This window comes from Papaver somniferum, chromosome 1 (genome assembly GCF_003573695.1).
Source record: "Papaver somniferum cultivar HN1 chromosome 1, ASM357369v1, whole genome shotgun sequence".
Lineage (NCBI taxonomy): Eukaryota > Viridiplantae > Streptophyta > Magnoliopsida > Ranunculales > Papaveraceae > Papaver > Papaver somniferum.
The window spans coordinates 89,461,127-89,480,306 of record NC_039358.1 but is presented as its reverse complement, the minus strand read 5'-3'; the positions used below and the strand labels follow the sequence as shown (position 1 = coordinate 89,480,306).

At 37.9% G+C, this 19,180-nt stretch overlaps 1 protein-coding gene across 1 annotated transcript; it reads left to right on the top strand.

The window, feature by feature from the left end:
• Nucleotides 1–1,034: 1,034 nt before the first annotated feature.
• Nucleotides 1,035–2,867, top strand: LOC113347319 (peptide-N4-(N-acetyl-beta-glucosaminyl)asparagine amidase A-like). The gene has a single exon (XM_026590956.1). The coding sequence runs from the start codon at nt 1,035–1,037 to the stop codon at nt 2,865–2,867; it is 1,833 nt and encodes a 610-aa protein (XP_026446741.1).
• The last annotated feature ends 16,313 nt before the right edge of the window (nt 2,868–19,180 follow it).

Sequence of the window (19,180 nt, the reverse complement as noted above, 5' to 3'; positions counted from 1 at the left end):
AAGAAAACTAAAAAATTAGGAAGCTATGAAAATAGGATTTACTAACGATTCTCAAATCAAATTAAATAGAGGATAACAATAAACATGAGAGAAGTAAAAATGATTAAACACAAAAGCAAGAGAATCAGAATCAAAGTAAACAAAACCGTTAGAAGAAGTTTGAATTAGGTTAAATCGAATCAAAAAGAAAACTCAAAATAAAGATTTAAATCATTAGAGAATAATCAATCAAAGCTATACTGAAGATTAGATTAGAATTCAAATAAACATTCAAAATTTTAAAAAACATTGAAATCTCAAGAACAAATCAATCGAGATTAATTAAGAAACTTCAAAAATTGACTATGTAAGCGTTGCCTGACTAATCGTCAAAGTCGACTAAGTAAAAATTTTCAAAATGAAAATTTAATAGTAACACTTTCAGAGGAACAAAGATAATACTATTATTTTATTTATTTTTGGTCTTTTTTCCTATTTTGTTAGCGTTTTCACGTTTAATAAGTTACAAAAGAAAAAAAAAATCAAATAACAACTTTAGAAAAGTCTCAAGATCACCCTAACAAAGATCTCAATTCTCACGTCTCACGTCTAACGTCGACAACAATTTGTCTCACTGAGAAAATGTATACCCTATTGGGTTCGTTTTTCTTCTTGGAAGAAATATTTAGTGGTCCTGTGAAAAACCACCATGACTCAACTATAGAAGATGTCGACGGGATCCTTACATATGTTAAATATTGTACTCTTACGAAATCGAGAAATGTTCCTACGAACTTGCTTGGTACGAGAGCATTTGATTTCATTTTCAACTTACCAGCGTGGGAAGAGTGTGTAGGCATATTATTGGTGAACATTTTCTCCCACGATACATGGCACCTCCATAAATATCAGAGATAAAACTATTGACATTGACTAACCCAAGTCTACAAGAGAATTGACATCCGCTAACTAGAGAATTCCTTCTTCCCATTTATATATCCCTGTGATCCAACCCTCATTATACCTTCATCAACGATAATCCCTCACAGATTAAGATGTCTTCTTCAGCTCCCATATTTCTGCTTCTCATCATCTTTTCCACTTTCATCAACATCAACATCTCATCATCATTAATCAATTATCCTGACCGTTACATCAAGTCATTAACAAATCCTCAATCACCAAACACAACAACAGAATACACTCAAGTAACAACACCGTCACCACCCAATCCAATTAATCCAAACTGTTCAGTCCTTGTTCTCCAAAATGATTTCAATAACACCTTAGGTTCACCACCGTATTCTACACTCTATTCTCCTCCGGCCAATTGTTCTGGTCCGTGGAACAAAATCTACCTCGAGTATAATGTCAGTTGTGATGGGAAACAGTACGATAGAATCTCAGGTGTTTGGCTTAATGGTGTTGAAATTTTAAGAACAAGTACAGCCCAACCAAACCCTTCTGGGTTATCCTTCTGGAAAGTTCGGAAAGATGTTACCAAGTATTCATCATTGTTTAATCAATCTAATTTAACATTATCTGTGATGCTTGAAAATCTTGTTAATCATGAGTTTACTGGTGTTTATCATGTTAATCTTTCATTATTATATTATCAAGATCAAGATGTTATAAATGTCCAGCCAGTTGAGCCCATTCAAGTACAACCACTCAAATTGAGTAGAAAGCTAGGGGGTTTAGGTTTAGCCGACAACACTTACAATGCTGGCGAAACAACAGCGGATTTGATACTTCCAGTTTCTGGCAGTGGTTGGTTTTGGATTCAAAATGGGTTAGATATTCATTCCAACACGATTCAGATTCCACAAAATACTAGAAAAGCTGTTTTGGAAATTTATGTTTCATCTCATGGGAATGATGAATTTTGGTACTCTAATCCGCCCAACTCTTACATTGAACAGAATAATTTGACTACCCAGAGAGGGAGTGGAGCTTTCCGGCAAGTGTTTGCGACGGTTGATGGGGTTACCGTTGGTTCTGCGACTCCATTTCCTGTTATTTATACTGGTGGGATTAATCCATTGTTTTGGGAACCTGTTGTTGCTATCGGAGCATTTAATTTTCCTACTTATGATTTCGATTTGACTCCGTTTCTCGGGTTTCTATTAGATGGAAAGAATCATTCTTTTGGTCTTGGTGTTACGGATTGTATTTCATTTTGGCTTGTTAGCGCCAATCTTCACCTTTGGTTGGATCATGGGTCGGACATTGTTCAGGCGCAATCGATTTCCTATCTAACTCCTCCTATTGAGTTCAAAATAAAATCAAAAACTGACGGTCTGGATGGGAAATTCAAGATTAAAGGAAAGAGAGAAACAGAGTACTCAGGCTGGGTTAATTCATCGACCGGGAACTTTACGACACGAATTACTGAAAAGTTCAAGTTCAAGAATAAAATCAAGATCAAGAACTATGGCCAGGAAAATCAAGTGAAACAGAAGATTAAAGTGAAGACTGAGATTATAGTTGAAAATGAGATTGGTCAGGAGATTAGTAAGTTGAGTATAAGTAGGAAGTATCCACTTAAAATTAAAATCTCGACGTTGCCCGGAGCCGACAAGGATACATTTTTATCGATTACTAATGTTTCTAATTCATTGGAAGAGACGTATACAAGTCGTTCTTTATCACCAAATGAGGAAGTAGAAAAATCTGTTGAGAACAGTCAAGATTCAGGTGGATGGATGCTTGTTAAAGACCATTCTGTTATATTGGGCACGGGGAGTACAGCACAAACATATAGTTACCAAGATCAAAATGGTCACTACTCTAGAGTTGTTTCTGCCGCTAATGGTAAAATTTCACAAGACAATTCGACTCTTACTACTACTAGCGCGTCGTCGTTGTCGTTGTCGTTGTCTACTTAAACTATGACTATATTGGGTGAATGAGCTCAATCTTTTGTATTGTTTGTCTGAATAAAAGAACTTGGGCTTTTCTTGTAGTAACTAGATTTTGTGCCCGTGCTACGCACCGGGCAGACCCGAAAATCAACCACCATTTTTTTCTTTTAACCATATTTTTGGTTTGGTGTGGTATGGCTTCGCCTCACCTAGTCTCGATGTATACTTAGGATTTTTGATTTGGTGTGGCTCGGCTTCGCCTCGCCTCTTCCCGATGTATTTCTGGTTTGGTGTTGTGCGGCTTCGCCTCGTCCCATTGAGATGCAATTTTGATTTGGTGTGGCTCGGCTTCGCCTCGTCCCGTCGCTAAGGATTTTTGATTTGGTGGCTCGGCTTCGCCTCGCCCTGTCCCAGTGCATTTTTTGATTTGGTGTCGTGTGGTTTCGTCTTGCCCAATCCTGATATATATTTTATTTTCTTGTCGCGTGGCTTTGGTGCAGGAAACCTGGAATTTCGTGTGGCAGGGCAATGCGCTAGATAAATACATTAAGAAAAGTTAAAACATACTCCCAAAGTTAATGATAGAACGATGTCACCCTACAAACCGTATTCATTTTTGATCATATAGAACATGCCAAAGTTATAACATGCTCCCACTTTTGATCTTCATCCCACTTTTGAAATTTCTTCCGCTTCATCATCAAGTTGCCTACTAAGTTACACTAAGTTACTAAGATATGGTATCATCGCAATTCAAAAAATCATTGCAATCGACAACTATTAATCCCAATATATGATTTGTCGAAAACAAACAAATATGTATTATTATAATTAAAGTGTGAATCTACATAATTATACAATTGTACTTTTTTCTTCTGATCACATCATGGAAGAAATAACTCAATGGATAAATTAAGACAATTTTCTGTTAATTATTTTCCCCATCTCTTCTATATACCTCATAAAAGAGATCAGACATCAAATTTGACTACGCTGAGACAAACCTGAAGTACATAACTGTGTGCACCATTACCACATCAAAATTGATCACTCCTGGAGAAACCTAAAGTACAAATAATCATATGCACCATAACGATATCAGCGCGTAGAAAATTGAGGTAAGAGATGAAAACTGACATGTTGACCAAGAAGGCTTCTCCATAAGCTAGTCCATTTCTTCTCATGCTTTAGAGTATCCACTCTCAAACTTTGGGAGCTAGATGAAGACCGGTCAGCCAAGTTCCTTCATCTTGCAAGATCGCACCTGCAATTAGCTTTTGCAGATGGTCATCTAAGCTACGAACTGAACTCTACTGTGAAAAAAACAATCAAGTATACTCATTTGTACGTCAATAGTTCTATTGGATTATATTCAGAAGAAAGCAGAAATGTAAATGCATTATATAACTCACCAGCTCAGACCCTCAGTCCCTATCGAACTCATAATCTTACATTTAACGCTACTCTTTTTACCAGCTGGTCCAAGAACTTGGATACTAACAATAAGCTAGAAAAGTAAAAAAAAAAAATACTTTTAGTATTGGAGAAAAATCAATGAGGTGAAGTTAAGAGTTAAATACCGTTCACAACAATCCTTTCACCAAGCAAGAATTCCACCTGTATAGGCTCATAAAGTAAGTCTTTGGTATAGTTGTTTAAAATTACAGGCAATTCAAAACATTCGATTAGTTGATTTCTTTATCCAGTAAAAAAACATACACTATTATAATGAACTAACATCCAAAATGTATGTCATGTTTTAAATCGAAACAGAACAACTTAACAAAATTATATAGAAATTTTATTGATCCAATTTTATCAACTACATGGGATTTGTAATTGTTTATTTCATTTTTATAGTCTAACTCAATTCGCCCCACAATTTTCTAATATTATTACAATGAATAGAACCTACAACTTCTCAATAAGCTAAACTAAACTATATGCATTGGTTTGTTCTTCACTATTTGTTTTCTTCCAATTGCTGATGTTTCATTCTTCGTTCCTAATATATCTTCCAGTTCAAGTTCACTACCAAGTTGCACATTGAAAGACAATATAATGATTCTCACATATCAAATAAAAAAGAAACAATATCATGAGCCAATTTTAAAAAATAAAACAAACCCATTAAATAAATGATTAGCATTATCACCTTCTTATTTTCTCAATGGGTTAGTATTATCACCTTAGCTTGCCCTACAATAGTATTCAAATCTGCAAGAGCAGCACATATATACAAAATGTTTCACAATAATGTTCAAATCACTTTAGAAACCATGCTAACTAAAAACCACTAATAAAGAAATATATGGAGTACACCACTTACGGATGATTAGTATGTTAGGAATTTGAACAAGTGACATTGATCTGAGTTATTTCAATTATTATCTACAACACATAACTTTAGAAGTCCTTCCGAAAGGTTTTTGTCTAGCTCTCTTGAACTTGAATGGGCTTTAAACATAACTCACAGTATTAACTAATTATCCTATAATAGAAAAAGGATAATTACAATAGGAGTAAAATTATCCTAATTACAATAGCTTACAGTATTAACTAATTATCCTATATTTATAAAATTATGCACATAATTACTCCATAGAACCAAAAATGAAAATAATGTCGGCTTACCATAGACATTTGAGGTGCTCCTTTATTTTTTGTCCTCCTCAAAAAAGCTTATAGGTATCCAATACCGAACTCCTTCTCAAGCTTTTTCATCCTACGCATTATACAAAAGAAGATTCTTAACACCATAAACAAAACATTTCAGGTCTTTAAATTCAAGCTATTTTATTTAGTTTTCTATTTGATGCTTACTATTGAGACAGTGGTGAAACAAAATCAAAGGACAATCATCATTACCACAGTCAGGTGTACTAAAATCCTTGGAATTTTCTAACATTATTTTCTATTTAGTTTCCAGTGCTCTCATGTAACCTAAAAAGCAATCTTAATCGTAATCAGTATTCAATAAAATCATGTTCCAGTGTGCTCTCATGTAACCAATACCTATTCTCTTTCAAGGGTCTCGGGATTTAAATATATAAGTAATCCATTAAGGTAGCCTATAAAGCATATTCATAACTCTGGAGGTTGTGAACTGGGCTTTTAGGCCTTAAATCAAAGGACAATCATCATTACCACAGTCAGGTGTACTGAACTTCTGGGAATTTTCTAATATTATTTTCTATTTAGTTTCCAGTGCTCTCACGTAACCTAAAAAGCAATCTTAATCGTAATCAGTATTCAATAAAATCCTGGTCCAGTGTGCTATCATGTAACCAATACATATACTCTTTCAAGGGTCTCGTGATTTAAATATATAAGTAATCAATTAAGGTAGCCTATAAAGCATATGCATAACTCTAGAGGTTATGAACTGGGCATTTAAGCCTTAATTACTCCGACCAAATTCAAAGTAAAAATATTCAACAAATTCTTAACAGTCCTCAATTGTTCCAATCAACTTAACAAACTCTTAGAAATTCTATTTCTATTTCATCTATTTTGGCTTAACTCAAACAAACACATCAAAAAAGTTAGCGCATCAAATACGTAAAAGTGAGAACTTTTTACTGAATGCAAAAATTCAACTATGATGCATAGTTATAAGTATTATAACTAACATCCAAAACAACAACATAACAGTAAATGCATTCCAACTAATATACACACCACAAATCACTTAGCTTGAATTGCAACAATGAAATATGCCAACTTAAAAAATTAGGAAGAAAGTCAAAGATTACCATTGTTGCAATCTCCATTGCACCCTTAAAACTTCAGATTTTTTCTAAGCACACTGAGGCGATTATGAAGAACCATGGAACCTAACCTGCAAAGTCAAAAAAAAAGAAGAAAAATGATCAGAAAATTAAGAAACAAGCGCCACTGATCCAAGTAAGTATTCTCTGTACAAAATCAAAAAAAGATAGAGTTTAATACAAATATGAAACCATACAAATATGAAACCAAAGTAATACTACAAACAACATAAAAAACCATAATTGTATATCATGTCAAAAATCAAATAAACCCATGTTTAATGAACCAAGAACTACTACACTACAACAAATTGATTACTCAAATCCACCTCAATTCCCTTCACTTCCGAGTTCTAACTAATAAAAAGAAAAGAACACGCCCACCAATTTACACAATATCAAGAAAGAAACATCACCAGTACAAATTAGCTGCAATCCGACCAAGCTATGCAAGGTTATATATTGGCTGCATTGATTGGTTACCTGAAACCAACATAAATAAGGTGTATCACAGTTGATTTGGGTTATTGATACATTGAACAAAATAAACAATCATCAAAATATCCATTATTGTAGATGGGGCAAAACGATTTGCTGGTTTTTAAGGAATTGAGGAAACGACCGTACGGAGGAGACTCCTCGAACCGAGCGGAATGTTAAACCTCACACAGATGCACCGCTGCAAAGGGGGTGCTTTATATTCGAGAGATCAATCTGTAGTACTCCTGCCTAAATAAAGACAATGAATGTTCCAGAGTAAATTCGGTCACAAGAGAGGATGGGTTGATCTGTAGGAGGGAGGCTGGGAAATGTGTGGAATCAATGGTAATCAAAGATTGTGGGTGTGTGAATTCTGAATATGATAAGCTCTGAATGATTGAAATTGCTCAATTGAGAGTAGTTACTCAATTGATGAGTTGATGATCTCGTGTTGTCAATGAGACGTGAGATTGATGATATTGTTGATGCCGATGATTCAATCATGATTCAGAGACTTATTTATATTGCTGGAATTGTAGACACCATGATTCCATAAGTGTGACAGTTGATGGAATCAAGGAGTGGGGAAGTGGAGATCGTGTTTGAAACCAGTTGCTCAACGTGCGGAGACTTGGTCGATTTTCCACCCACTACCTCGTGAATTCCTTCAACTGATTGCACGATTGCTCACATTCCATCATGTGTTTGAACACACGTGCCGTAGACCTCCAGACCAAAACCCTAAGTGATATCCCCCAAGTGACACGATTGATGTCTCGTGGTTTGTTAGTCAATTGATGACTTCGTGGTTTGATGGGACGATGAGTCCATGTAGTTGCTGAGTTGAACATGATGTTCTGAAACTCATAAGTTGAACATGTCATGAGACAGAGGTATAGTTCTTACGATGAAGTGAGCAAGTATTGCTCATTCGATGGATCGTTGAATAGTGATTGTTGAACCAATATCCCTTGGTTTGAGCAAATATTTATCATCTGATCAAGTGTTGCTCATGTGATGAATTATTGAATATTTGATCGTCTGAGCATGTGTTGCTCATCTGATGGATTATTGGCAGTGTACCAAAAATATTAATTAAAATACTGGTCGTTGAACCGAGCATAATTAATAACATTAATGACCATGAGGTCGTCGTAAAATTATTAAGGTTGGAATTTGGAATGATGATCCTTGGATTAAGAAACCTTAATTTGATCAATTCATGGTTCGTCAGAATTTCAACCATGGGATGAAGGAGGGAGCGACTACATGGGACCGTGGATCAACCATGTAGTGTCCATATGCTCACGTGAGCAAATACAAAGAACTCATGAAGAGTTGACGATTTGTTGGTGAAAGAATGATCAAATGCTGATTTAATCATTTATTCGAAAATGCTCGTTTGAGCCTTAAGTGAGAAAACCTAATTAATTATGACGAGGCGAGGGACCGACCATGGATTCATGAAACCGGCCCTGGGTTGTCACGTGACCGCTTAGCGATCACTTCATGAAAATCCAAAGTGTTTGGAAGTGTTTTGGACCTAATACGAGCAATTGTGCAAATTAGGTCAAAACTGTGAAAATTGATGGGACCGGCTTCCGTGAGCCAAAGAGCCAATCTTGGTCGGTCAAGATAGCGTGCTCGTGTCCCCAAAGCGTCCGCGTCTCAATCCTGAGAATTTTGATATTTTTCTGGCGTGCAATTGAACATCCATTCGAGAAAATATGCAAAATTAGGGTTTCGACGAAACTGAGGAAAACACCATGAGATGATGAAAAATAATTATAAAATAAGGAATGAGGAGGCGTGGGACCGCCGTGGTCAAGGCATGGTCGGTCGGTCGTGACCACGGTCCCGTGGTGCCTTTTCCTTAATTTTATAATATTTTGATGATTTTATGAAAAATTCATGAATTTTGAGAAATTTGATGAATTTAGGGAGTTTCCATGAATTGAAGGAGTTTTCATGAGTTCAGGAAAGTAAAAAATATTAAAATAATAAAAACAAGGGCATGTGGGACCGTAGAGGCGCGACCGGCCGGCTAGGGCCCGGTCCCACGAGTTTCCCTAATATTTTTAGGTATTTTTGATGATTTGAGGGAATTTTTCCTAATTTGAGAGAAATACCATAAAGTCAAGGAATTTGATGAATTCAAGGAAAAATAGGATAAATAATAATAAAATAATAAAGCAAAGGGCGTGTGGGACCGGCTAGGGCATGGCCGGCCGGCTAGTGTCCCGGTCTCACAAGTTTTCATAATTTTATTTTATTTTATCATTATATGATGATTTGTGCAAAAATACCATGAAATCAAGGAGTTTTTTCATGAAATTATAGAAATAACAATAATAATAAAATAATAAGGAACCGTGGGGTGTGGGGCCGGTTGGGACCAAGGCATGGCCGGTTGGCCAATGGTCACGCCCCACACTCCTTTCCTTAATCTTATATTATTTTTTTACGGATTTATGGAAGTACCATGAAACCGAGGAGTTTCCTCGAGACGAAGGAGATTTGATAAAATGAGAGAATTTTCATCAAATCATGGAAAATAATAAAAATGCATTAAAAATATAAAACTGGCGTGGGATTGACCACGACACGGTCGGTCGGTCGTGTGTCCCTGCTCCCAGCACCCTGGCCAATATTTTTAATTATTTATTATTTTCTTCCCTATTTTGCATAGGTTCATCGTTTCGTTGTATTTTTGAAATACTCGTTCGTGCGGTGACTGTTAGTGTATCGTCGTTGAATACACCTTCACATTTGAATCGGGGGTTACTTAGAGGTATCTCAGACGCCCGGTTGTTTATTATTTATTACTAATTGTGGAATTCAGTGGAGAATAAGATGTTTATTATTAATTCATAGGATCAGCTGAGGATTCGACTACGAATTCAGAATAATAAAGTGAACATTACCATTCCATGGGATTGTAGATTCGACCATAGAATCGGAGTAATTAAGATTTATCTATTACCATTTATGAGACCAGTTGTGGATTCGATCATGAAATCGGAGTAATGAGATAATATAGTTATTGATATTCTATGAGATCAAGCCGTGGATTCGATCATAGAATCAGAACAATTGTTATTGCCATTCCATGGGACCAGTCGTGGATTCAACCATGGAATAGGAGCAATTGTAATTAGGAATAATTAACTTTGTGGATCTATACTAGCAGAGCAAGCTGTCTAGGAGAATTAATTATCCCGATACGATCTTGTCGGTAAGTCATATCCTTTATATAGTCAGGGTAAACTCGTTGTTTGTTCCTGAAGACGTTGTTTTTTTTTTGTTTTAGCTCGCCGCTGCCGGACCACCACCTGCCGTCGCCGTTGCCGCCGGCCAAACCGACCAGGTGCATTTTTTTTTTTTGATGTTTGCTGATGTCGTGACCTTCATTATTTGTTCATGTTTTGATCATGATGAAGTTATATACATGTGTGTATATTAGTGTGAGTTTTATGAAAAACCCTCGTTTTTGAAAACGTATGTTCGTTCGATCGTTAGTTTTGCAAACTAACTATAATCCCTGATTTAGGAGAGATTTTTTTTTTTAGTATATGAACATAGGTTCAGTGTTAAAACTTAGTTTATAAGCTTTCATGTGTACCAAGGTTCTATCATAAAAGAAGTGAATTTTCATGAAATCAGAATAATCCTTCGTTTTAAAGACAAATAACGATGACACGAAGGAAAATATGTATGATGAACTTGTGTCCAGTGATAAAATTTTGCTTATGAGCTTTCATGTAAATACAAAACTTTATCATATGTATGAGATGTGAGCTTTCACAATATTTTTTGAAATAAACCTTCGTTTTAAAGACAAATAATGACGATACGAAGGAAAAATAGTTTTTTTATATATATATATATGCAGCTGTGACATATATTTTGCAACATATGATGATATACTTTATTTACATGAGTTTGTTTTCGTTAGATAAAATCCTTGAGAATTCATGTATGCAAGTTGCATTAATTGTTGTTTTTTCGAAAAATCAAAACGTGGGTTTTGGAGGATTCTTCAAAGATAGACAATATATTTATGATAGAATATTGTATTGTTATGAACTTCATGGGTCAGTTGTGTGAATGTTCACATTATGAAAATTGTGTCTGTGTTTTATGAAAAATCAGTTTCGAAATTAATAAAGTTTCGTTCGTTTTTGCAGTTTTCGAAGAGACGAACGATTTTGAGGTGTTAACTCTACCGTTACTATCACTATTGTTAGTGGAAGTATAAAAGGTAAGAGTTAAGAGTTACCATTTTTGTCGTATTTCCTTGATTCATGTCTGGACAGCATACTGAAGTAGAATGCGATGTGGACTTTGCAGTTGTTTTAGCAAAAATGACCAATTCCTCAGCCAACAATACTTCAAGCGACGAATCGCATACTGATGATGACATCTCCAGGGATGATGCATGCATGGACGAGACCTCCATTGGTGAAGAAGAGGAGGATGCCATTGGCGTGAAGAACATTCCTAATATAGACGACGCATTCTTTGAGGAGGATCCAAAAGGAGCTGAAGCATATCTCAAATCCCCAGTATATCATTTTCTGATCAACCCTAGGAATGTGACTCAGAAGAAATTGGTGACCCCGAAAATGATAATACGACTTTGTCTCGAACGAGGGCTTTTCCTTGCATCGACCATAGAGTTTAAGATTTCTCGAAGCCCTTTGGAAAAATTTTCTGGATGGGCGAGGCATATGTTGGGTTTCCCTCATGTCAGGGCTATGCTCAACCAGGCACAAGTGACGAGAGCTATTCAAGCTTCTGGAGACTTGTCTATTAATCATGACGTGAAAAGTATCGTGGCTTTGCTGGCTCGTTGGTGTGTTCTGATAGACACATTTATGTGTCTATTTTCATCTTTTTTGTGTATTTTGTTAGTACTCATTTGTTCTTATTACGGTGTTTTTATGTTTGTTTAGGTGTTTTTGGAGAAAATACCCTTCTGTGGAAAGAGTTGCTCAAAAAGTGATGATTTACACCCCGGAGAAAAGTACCGAAGGCACCCCAGAAATGCACCGGAAGCGTCCCAGAAATGTACCGGAGGATCCCAGAAAAATTACTATTTCCACCCAAATTACTATCGGCAGCCCTACTCTGGATAGGGGCAACCACATTTAAAAAATTCAAACAAAAGAAATTGGCGGGAAGCAGATTTTCAATTCGACATTTGAAGGTGTTTTAACGAGATTAAAGAGCTGAGACTCAATGGGTATATGTGATATGAGTATATGAAGATATTATGGTGGTTGGGATCGATCAAATTTGTCCAGAAAATCAATTCCCGATCAAAACAGAGAAAAGAATATCGTTTCATTTTTGGAAAGAAAATCACGTAAAAGATGTTGCATGTTTGTGTAGTTAAGCCCAGATATTCTCCTAGGATGCTTATCAATCAGTTTATGAATATTTCCAAGACAATTAACGTACACAGAGGAAGAAATAAGAAATTATTCTCAAAAATATTTTTCTTCATTGTGAAGATTTTTGAGGAGTTATGGCGAGATTCAATGAGGCTTAGGTGTATAAATAGGTTTCTACTATCACAGGGAAGGGCTGCCGAGAGTTGGGAGTCGAAAGGAGGGCCAGAGGAGCAGAAATCAGAGTTTTCAGAACTCTGTTGCTGCTGCTGCTGCTGCCCGTGAAGAACAAGGAATCGGCCACGGTTCCTTCATCCATTTGCAACAGTTTCTTCAACTGCTCTGCAACCTTTATCTTCATCGCAACAGTTTCTTCATCCTGTTTTGCAACCAATATTGTCATAGCAACAGTTTCTTCATCCTATTTTGCAACAGAGAAGTAAACCACAACATTTAAGTTTCCGTCACCAATTCTATCTTTGTAACGGAGCAACATCGTCTTCGAACAGAAACTTCTGTTGCGATTTCTCTGTTGCATTGTTTACTCAATTGTAATCAACTTTGGAGCAATAATAAAACATTTTGAGATTATTATTAATATGAGGAGCTAAACCCAACATTGGGACGACGGAGGGAGTCTATTTTCGTCATTGTGGTAAATTTAATTTATTCTTTTTATGACTTTTGCACTGATTAAAAATTGAAAAATGATTTTAATTAATTAGTTATCATTTTATTTGATGCGGCATGCTTGCTTAAATGTTTGATGTCCCATGCTTACGATTTATAACTAATATTCTGAGAATCTATTTTGGCAAAATAAGAGTCCATATATTTATGTTTTGAGCAGTAATTGTTAATAATAAATAAAATATACCACATGCATGAAGAATTGGCCAAGTCCTTAGTCCCAATACCTCTCGAACATCTTGTGACAAATTTGTACATATATTTTCGTTTTAAAATCTATTCAAGTCCGAGCAACGAATTCTTACTTACCGAAATTATACTCACAACATGTTCCCACTCACACCTTCATATGTAGATGGGGAGAATTTACTGTTACCTTAGAAGATATGGCTGCTTTGATGCATCTCCCGATTACATGTAATTTCTCTGGAGGTCTTTCGGATGGGGAAAAAGTGGTTTTTGACACTCTGACAGCTGCGATGGAAGAAGTGAACAAGGCGTCTGGTAGTAAAGGTTGTTATGCCCATTGGTTGACACGTTGGTGGCCAAGAGATGAAGTTTCTGATAGTCTCATCACCTGTATGTTACCTATTGCCGCTTTCTTATGCTTATGGTTATCCAGAGACATATTTGAAGACGGTGGACACTTGTTGAAGCCTTTCGTAATCCCTTTTGCTATTAAGATGGCTCAAGGTGAGCAACTCCCAATAGGTAGCTTATTCCCGGGTTCCTTGTATTATAATTATACTCCTTGGTGTTAGATTCCAGCATGTCGAATGACTTCATGAAGATTGAGTGTTATGTTAACACGATGTTTCTTCAAGCTTTGATGTGGGAGCGCTTCATGAATTATGCGCCTATCCCACGTAATATCCTTCAAGGACCAAATACTGATGCCCGTCACATCTTCGTCGAGAAAGATAATGCCCGAATCATGCGTTGGTCTACAAAGCAGCCTCATTCTAAAGGTTGTTATGCCCATTGGTTGACATGTTGGTGGCCAAGAGATGAAGTTTCTGATAGTCCCATCACCGGTATGTTACCTATTGCCCCTTTCTTATGCTTATGGTTATGCAGAGACATATTTGAAGACGGTGGACACTTGTTGAAGCCTTTCGTAATCCCTTTTTCTGTTAAGATGGCTCAAGGTGAGCAACTCCCAATAGGTAGTTTATTCCTGGGTTCCTTGTATTCTAACTTAGACTCCTTGGTGTTAGATTCCAGCGTGTTGAATGGCTTCATGAAGATTGAGTGTTATGTTAACACGATGTTTCTTCAAGCTTTGATGTGGGAGCGCTTCATGAATTATGCGCCTATCCCACGTAATATCCTTCAAGGACCAAATACTGATGCCCGTCACATCTTAGCCGAGAAAGATAATGCCCGAATCATGCGTTGGTCTACAAAGCAGCCTCGGTCTAAAGCACGCCTCATTGATGTGTTGGATGAAGAATCGGAGTTCGACTTTCGTCCGTGGGTGTCGGTTCCTGATTATGTTTCTCAACCAACGACTTTCAATACTGGAGAGAGCACGACTCTGAAATCTGGTGTGAACCTGAATGATGGTGAGAGATCCTTCATGTTGAGCTGTACTCCTGGTCACTTGTTATCCGTTATGCATGGAGAATGGGCCGTAGAAGAATACAACATTAGTAGGGCGTCTCGAAAAATGGGTATGGATCAATGTGTTCCAACTATCCGGAGAAGGAAACCATCAGTTGATCAGCTTGCGTCTCGTTTAGATCACACTCACGTGGAAGGGAGTAGTTACTGGTTTCCTGGTTCTGATAGATTTGCATATGTAACCCCAGGTTATATAGAATTTTGGCATCAACAATTCGAGAGATTGCTTGAATTCGTGACAGTTAGTCAGCCTCCAGTGAAGATTCCTCCATCTGCTGAGATGATCTCTGGTCGACTAAGACTGAAGTACCTTTCTGGTGATAAACGAAAATTATCTCCAGGATGTTCTCAAGTAAGATTCTCCACATATATTTTATGAAACCATGGTAACTGTATTCTGATCATGTTATTGAATTATTTACAGGGCGGTCGTAGCGTAAGACCTCGAATCCATGCATATTTTTCAGATATTGGAGAAGTTTTTCACGACGGAGAAGGAAGGAACAAAAGTTATAAGCTGTTACCTAACACCGTGAAGTCCCCAGTTCGTTCTTTGGTGAGTTCCCAATATTTCTCACCGTGACTTTCATTGCTACTAACATTAGAATCATGAAGCCAATGTTGTTAATTTTGTTGCAGAATTTTACTCCATCAAACCTTGAAGGTCTTCAATTTTCTGCTACTGAACAAGCAGTCGCTGATTTGAGTGACGAAGAAACTGTAAGTATTTCTTCACAGGACGTGTACAGGATGATGTCGTCATGGAGATGGAGAATTCTTGGACTCAATCATCCTCTGGGAATGGGAATGGAGGTAATTCCCAAGATTCAGAGCCGGATGGAAGTGATGTTCCTCTTGTCGTTGATGTGGACAATTCCAACCCCTTGGACACTTTGGAGACTCCTCAAGTAGGTATACATCCTGTATATTCTTCATGGAAGTATAGAAGTGCTGACTTGTGAATGAATTAATGAGAACCCACGTGAATATATGAAAACTTAGTCGAACTTCGTCGTCAGAAAATTCAGAACCCAGCTTTTTAGTAAAAACGTTGTAGAATCTTCGTTTGGAGTCGGATTTTGATGATATGCATGTGCAAATTCAAGCCCGAAAAATTTCCAAGATTTAGAAGAGAATCTTTTTAAGTTTTGAGCACGTTCAGATCCTGAAAAAGGCAAAATAGTAAACTTCCAGGAGACTTCCAAAACTTTTTCAGATTGCGCATCACTTGATATTTTGGCCAAATCTACTCGCTCGTTCATCGGATTGTCATGAATTTTTTACATTTCATAGAGGACATCCATACGAAGAGAATAGCATATGACCCATCCTCAGATTCCTTGTAGATTGTTCCCAGTTCGTCTCTTAGTACAGGACAGAGTTTAGTTTCTTTAGACGGACTCATCGTAAAATGTGTTTTCATTCATGTTATTTTCTCGTGCCTTGAATGGAGTATGATGAACTTTGATGATATTGCCTTGCGGGTATACTGTGTTTCATAATCTCCTTTGTCTTCGTGACTCTAACCTCATGAAATCTTTGTATTAGGTGCTAAATACCGAAGTTGAGGATACTTGAGCCAATGATGATAACTCTAACCCTTCTGAAGTTACTGGTGAAGAGACAGCCATCCCTCCACTTCGAGGCCATGAGAAGATCGCTGCTGATGTTATGGAAAGCCAGATGGTTGTTGCTTTAGTGAAAGAAGAAACCGAGATAGCAGCGGAGAATACCGAAGGAACTGTTGCTTTGGTCGTGGGAGCCGTTCCAGTGACTGAGAACCGTATAATAGTGTATGAATATCCAACTGCAAGGGTTTCTTTCGATCCTCCCTTTAACACTCCACTCCCGTATCATGAACTGGTCGGTGGATTCAGCGTTCCCATCGGATATGCACGCTTGTACGAGACGATATGGAAGAAGTTTGGCCACATGATCATTGACAGGAACCCTGGGCGTGCTTATACTTTAACCATGCAAGTAGGTGTTATCTTGCGTGTCGTGAGTAATATGCATACGAGATCCAGGAATACCGTGACTCCAGATATACTCTTTGATTGGGAGTTTAACTTGGAGAATTCAAAAATACTTGGCCTCAACGTGAAATGGCTTCGTAAGCAAATAAATGTTATCAAGGATTCATGTGAGAAGAACATACCCTTTCCCAATGATGTTGTGAAGGAGAAAGAGGACAAGATTTCCAAGCTGACCGAGGAGTTGAACAAGGAGAGGGCAGCTTTGCAAATCTTGAAGGATGCTGATGAGCGAAAGCCCTTTCTTGCTGATCTCTTGAACTTCTGAACTTCTGAGAGATGTGAGGTTTATACTTGGGTTTTGATATTTAGATGTTTTTGGATTGACTGATGGTTAAGGATTTTCTTGTAGATTTGATAGAGATTTTCTTTTATGAAATATGAACTGAATTTTGATAAATTGCTGAATTCAAATATTGATTGCAAGTATTGCAAATGTTTTGGAGGAATTGAAATACAAATGAAAGAAAATCCTAAATATTAAATCCCAACGCCATGAATGCTTCGAACGCTCAATACCTTAAATGTCCAATAATTTCAGATAAACGCCTTGAGCCAATTTTCGTGAATTACTGGTAGGGTTCTGCCATATGTGTTGATCAATTTGTAGTATCCTCCGGACACGGACTTAGCGACCATGAATGGTCCTTCCCAATTGGAGTTCCTTGTAGAATGAAGACCGCGCTGAGCCGCTTTGAGAACCAGGTCCCCTTCATGAAACTTGTTAGGCTTGGTCAATCGTGCCTTCAATATCTTCCGTTGATTCGGAATTCCCTGTTTGATGGAATCTCACGATTGTGGCATATATGGACACTCGCGCGGGAGAGAGTATCCAGCATAGTGTTGATCATGCTTAGCCAAGTCTTCAGCAATAAACCTCTCGATGGGGTGACCGATTTGAAGAAGTTCTGAACCCAACCATTGAGTGTAATATTGCTGAGGTGAAGTTACCCACTCGTAGCTTTTGATTACTGCTAAATTGTTCATGGGGAGAAGTCCCTGGACCATAGTAGCGTATTTGAACATTGGTAATATTGGAGCAAGAGGAGGAATAAGACTTGCCTGAGCTCGAAACCTTCTGACAAAGGTGTGCGGATTTTCTCCAAGTTCCTGCGTAAGACCCATCAGAGTTTTTACTTCTTCCAGATGCTCAAATGGTGGTGTGTCATCTGCTTCGTCTTCCGACTCGGAATCCTTGTCGATGACAGGATGTGTTGAAGGCATCGTTATCCTTCCGGCATGAATCCAAGTTCTTCCAAGGATCATGTCGTACTCAGGTTCTTCCCGGATTATGAAAAACTTGGCCTCAGTGCAGATCAATCTTTCCGTAACTTTGAGAGTGATGAAGCCGTATGCGTCTCTGGAGATTCCTTCGTGGTCCCTAATTGTTATGGGAGCGTGGGTGGCTTCCTGTCGAGTAATACTGGCAGCTCTGAGAGTTTTCAAAGGGATGATGTTGACAGCGGTAAAACATCGACGAATGCCCTTTTGAACTCATTTCCTTTAATGTACACTGTGGTGAGCAGTCCCCGGTCACACATTTCTTTGTCGGTGGCTGAAGATTCGGTGGTGGTTTCTTGGATCAGCAGAGGTTTTCCGGACACGATGTGGTTCAGTGCAGCAAACACGTCTTTCCTTTGAGCTTTCGAAAGATACAACAACTCGCAGACATGTTCGATCAGAGATTGAACCGCTTCCTTTACAGGAGGTTCAGAGATGGTAAAAGTTATGACTGGGAGGGGTTTTTTGTGCACTCCCTCAGTCCCCAGGTTGAGCTATCCTGATTCGACCTTTTCTTTGAATATGCGCTTCAAAATTTTGCAATCACTTGTGGGATGGCTGACGTATCTATGGAAACGGCAATACCGAGGATTTTCCATGGCCTCTTCAGTTGGTTCCTTCTTGACATAAGGTAATTTGATTGCACCATCTTGAATCCATCCATCGAGTAGTTCATTAACTTCTTCCATTGAACAGGGAAAATCATGTGCTTGTGCTGTGGTTCTGCTTTTCGCTTACCCCCTTCCGCGACAGCATTTGTTGAAGGTTGCAGGTTTTGATCAAAAGCCTGCTTCCTCGAGTGTCTTTTGAATCCTCAGTCTTTGTAGACTTTGCTCTTTCCAAAAGAGCGAGTACAGTGGTTGCCGACCTCTTCACAGCTTCGTGAAGCTATGAGAAAGTCTGGAATCGAAGTTTTTCTAGCAAGGCCTTGTAGACCGGGAGCATGCCATTGATGCACAAGTCCACCAGTTGTTGCTCCGTGACATTTGGGTCATGACAGTCCAGGGCTTAGACTCTGAACCTTTTCACATAATCATTGGGATTTTCACTGACCCTCTGAAACATCC

Coding starts and splice junctions, on each gene's coding strand:
- LOC113347319 (XM_026590956.1), top strand. CDS start 1,035: ATGTCTTCTTCAGCTCCCATATTTCTGCTTCTCATCATCTTTTCCACT.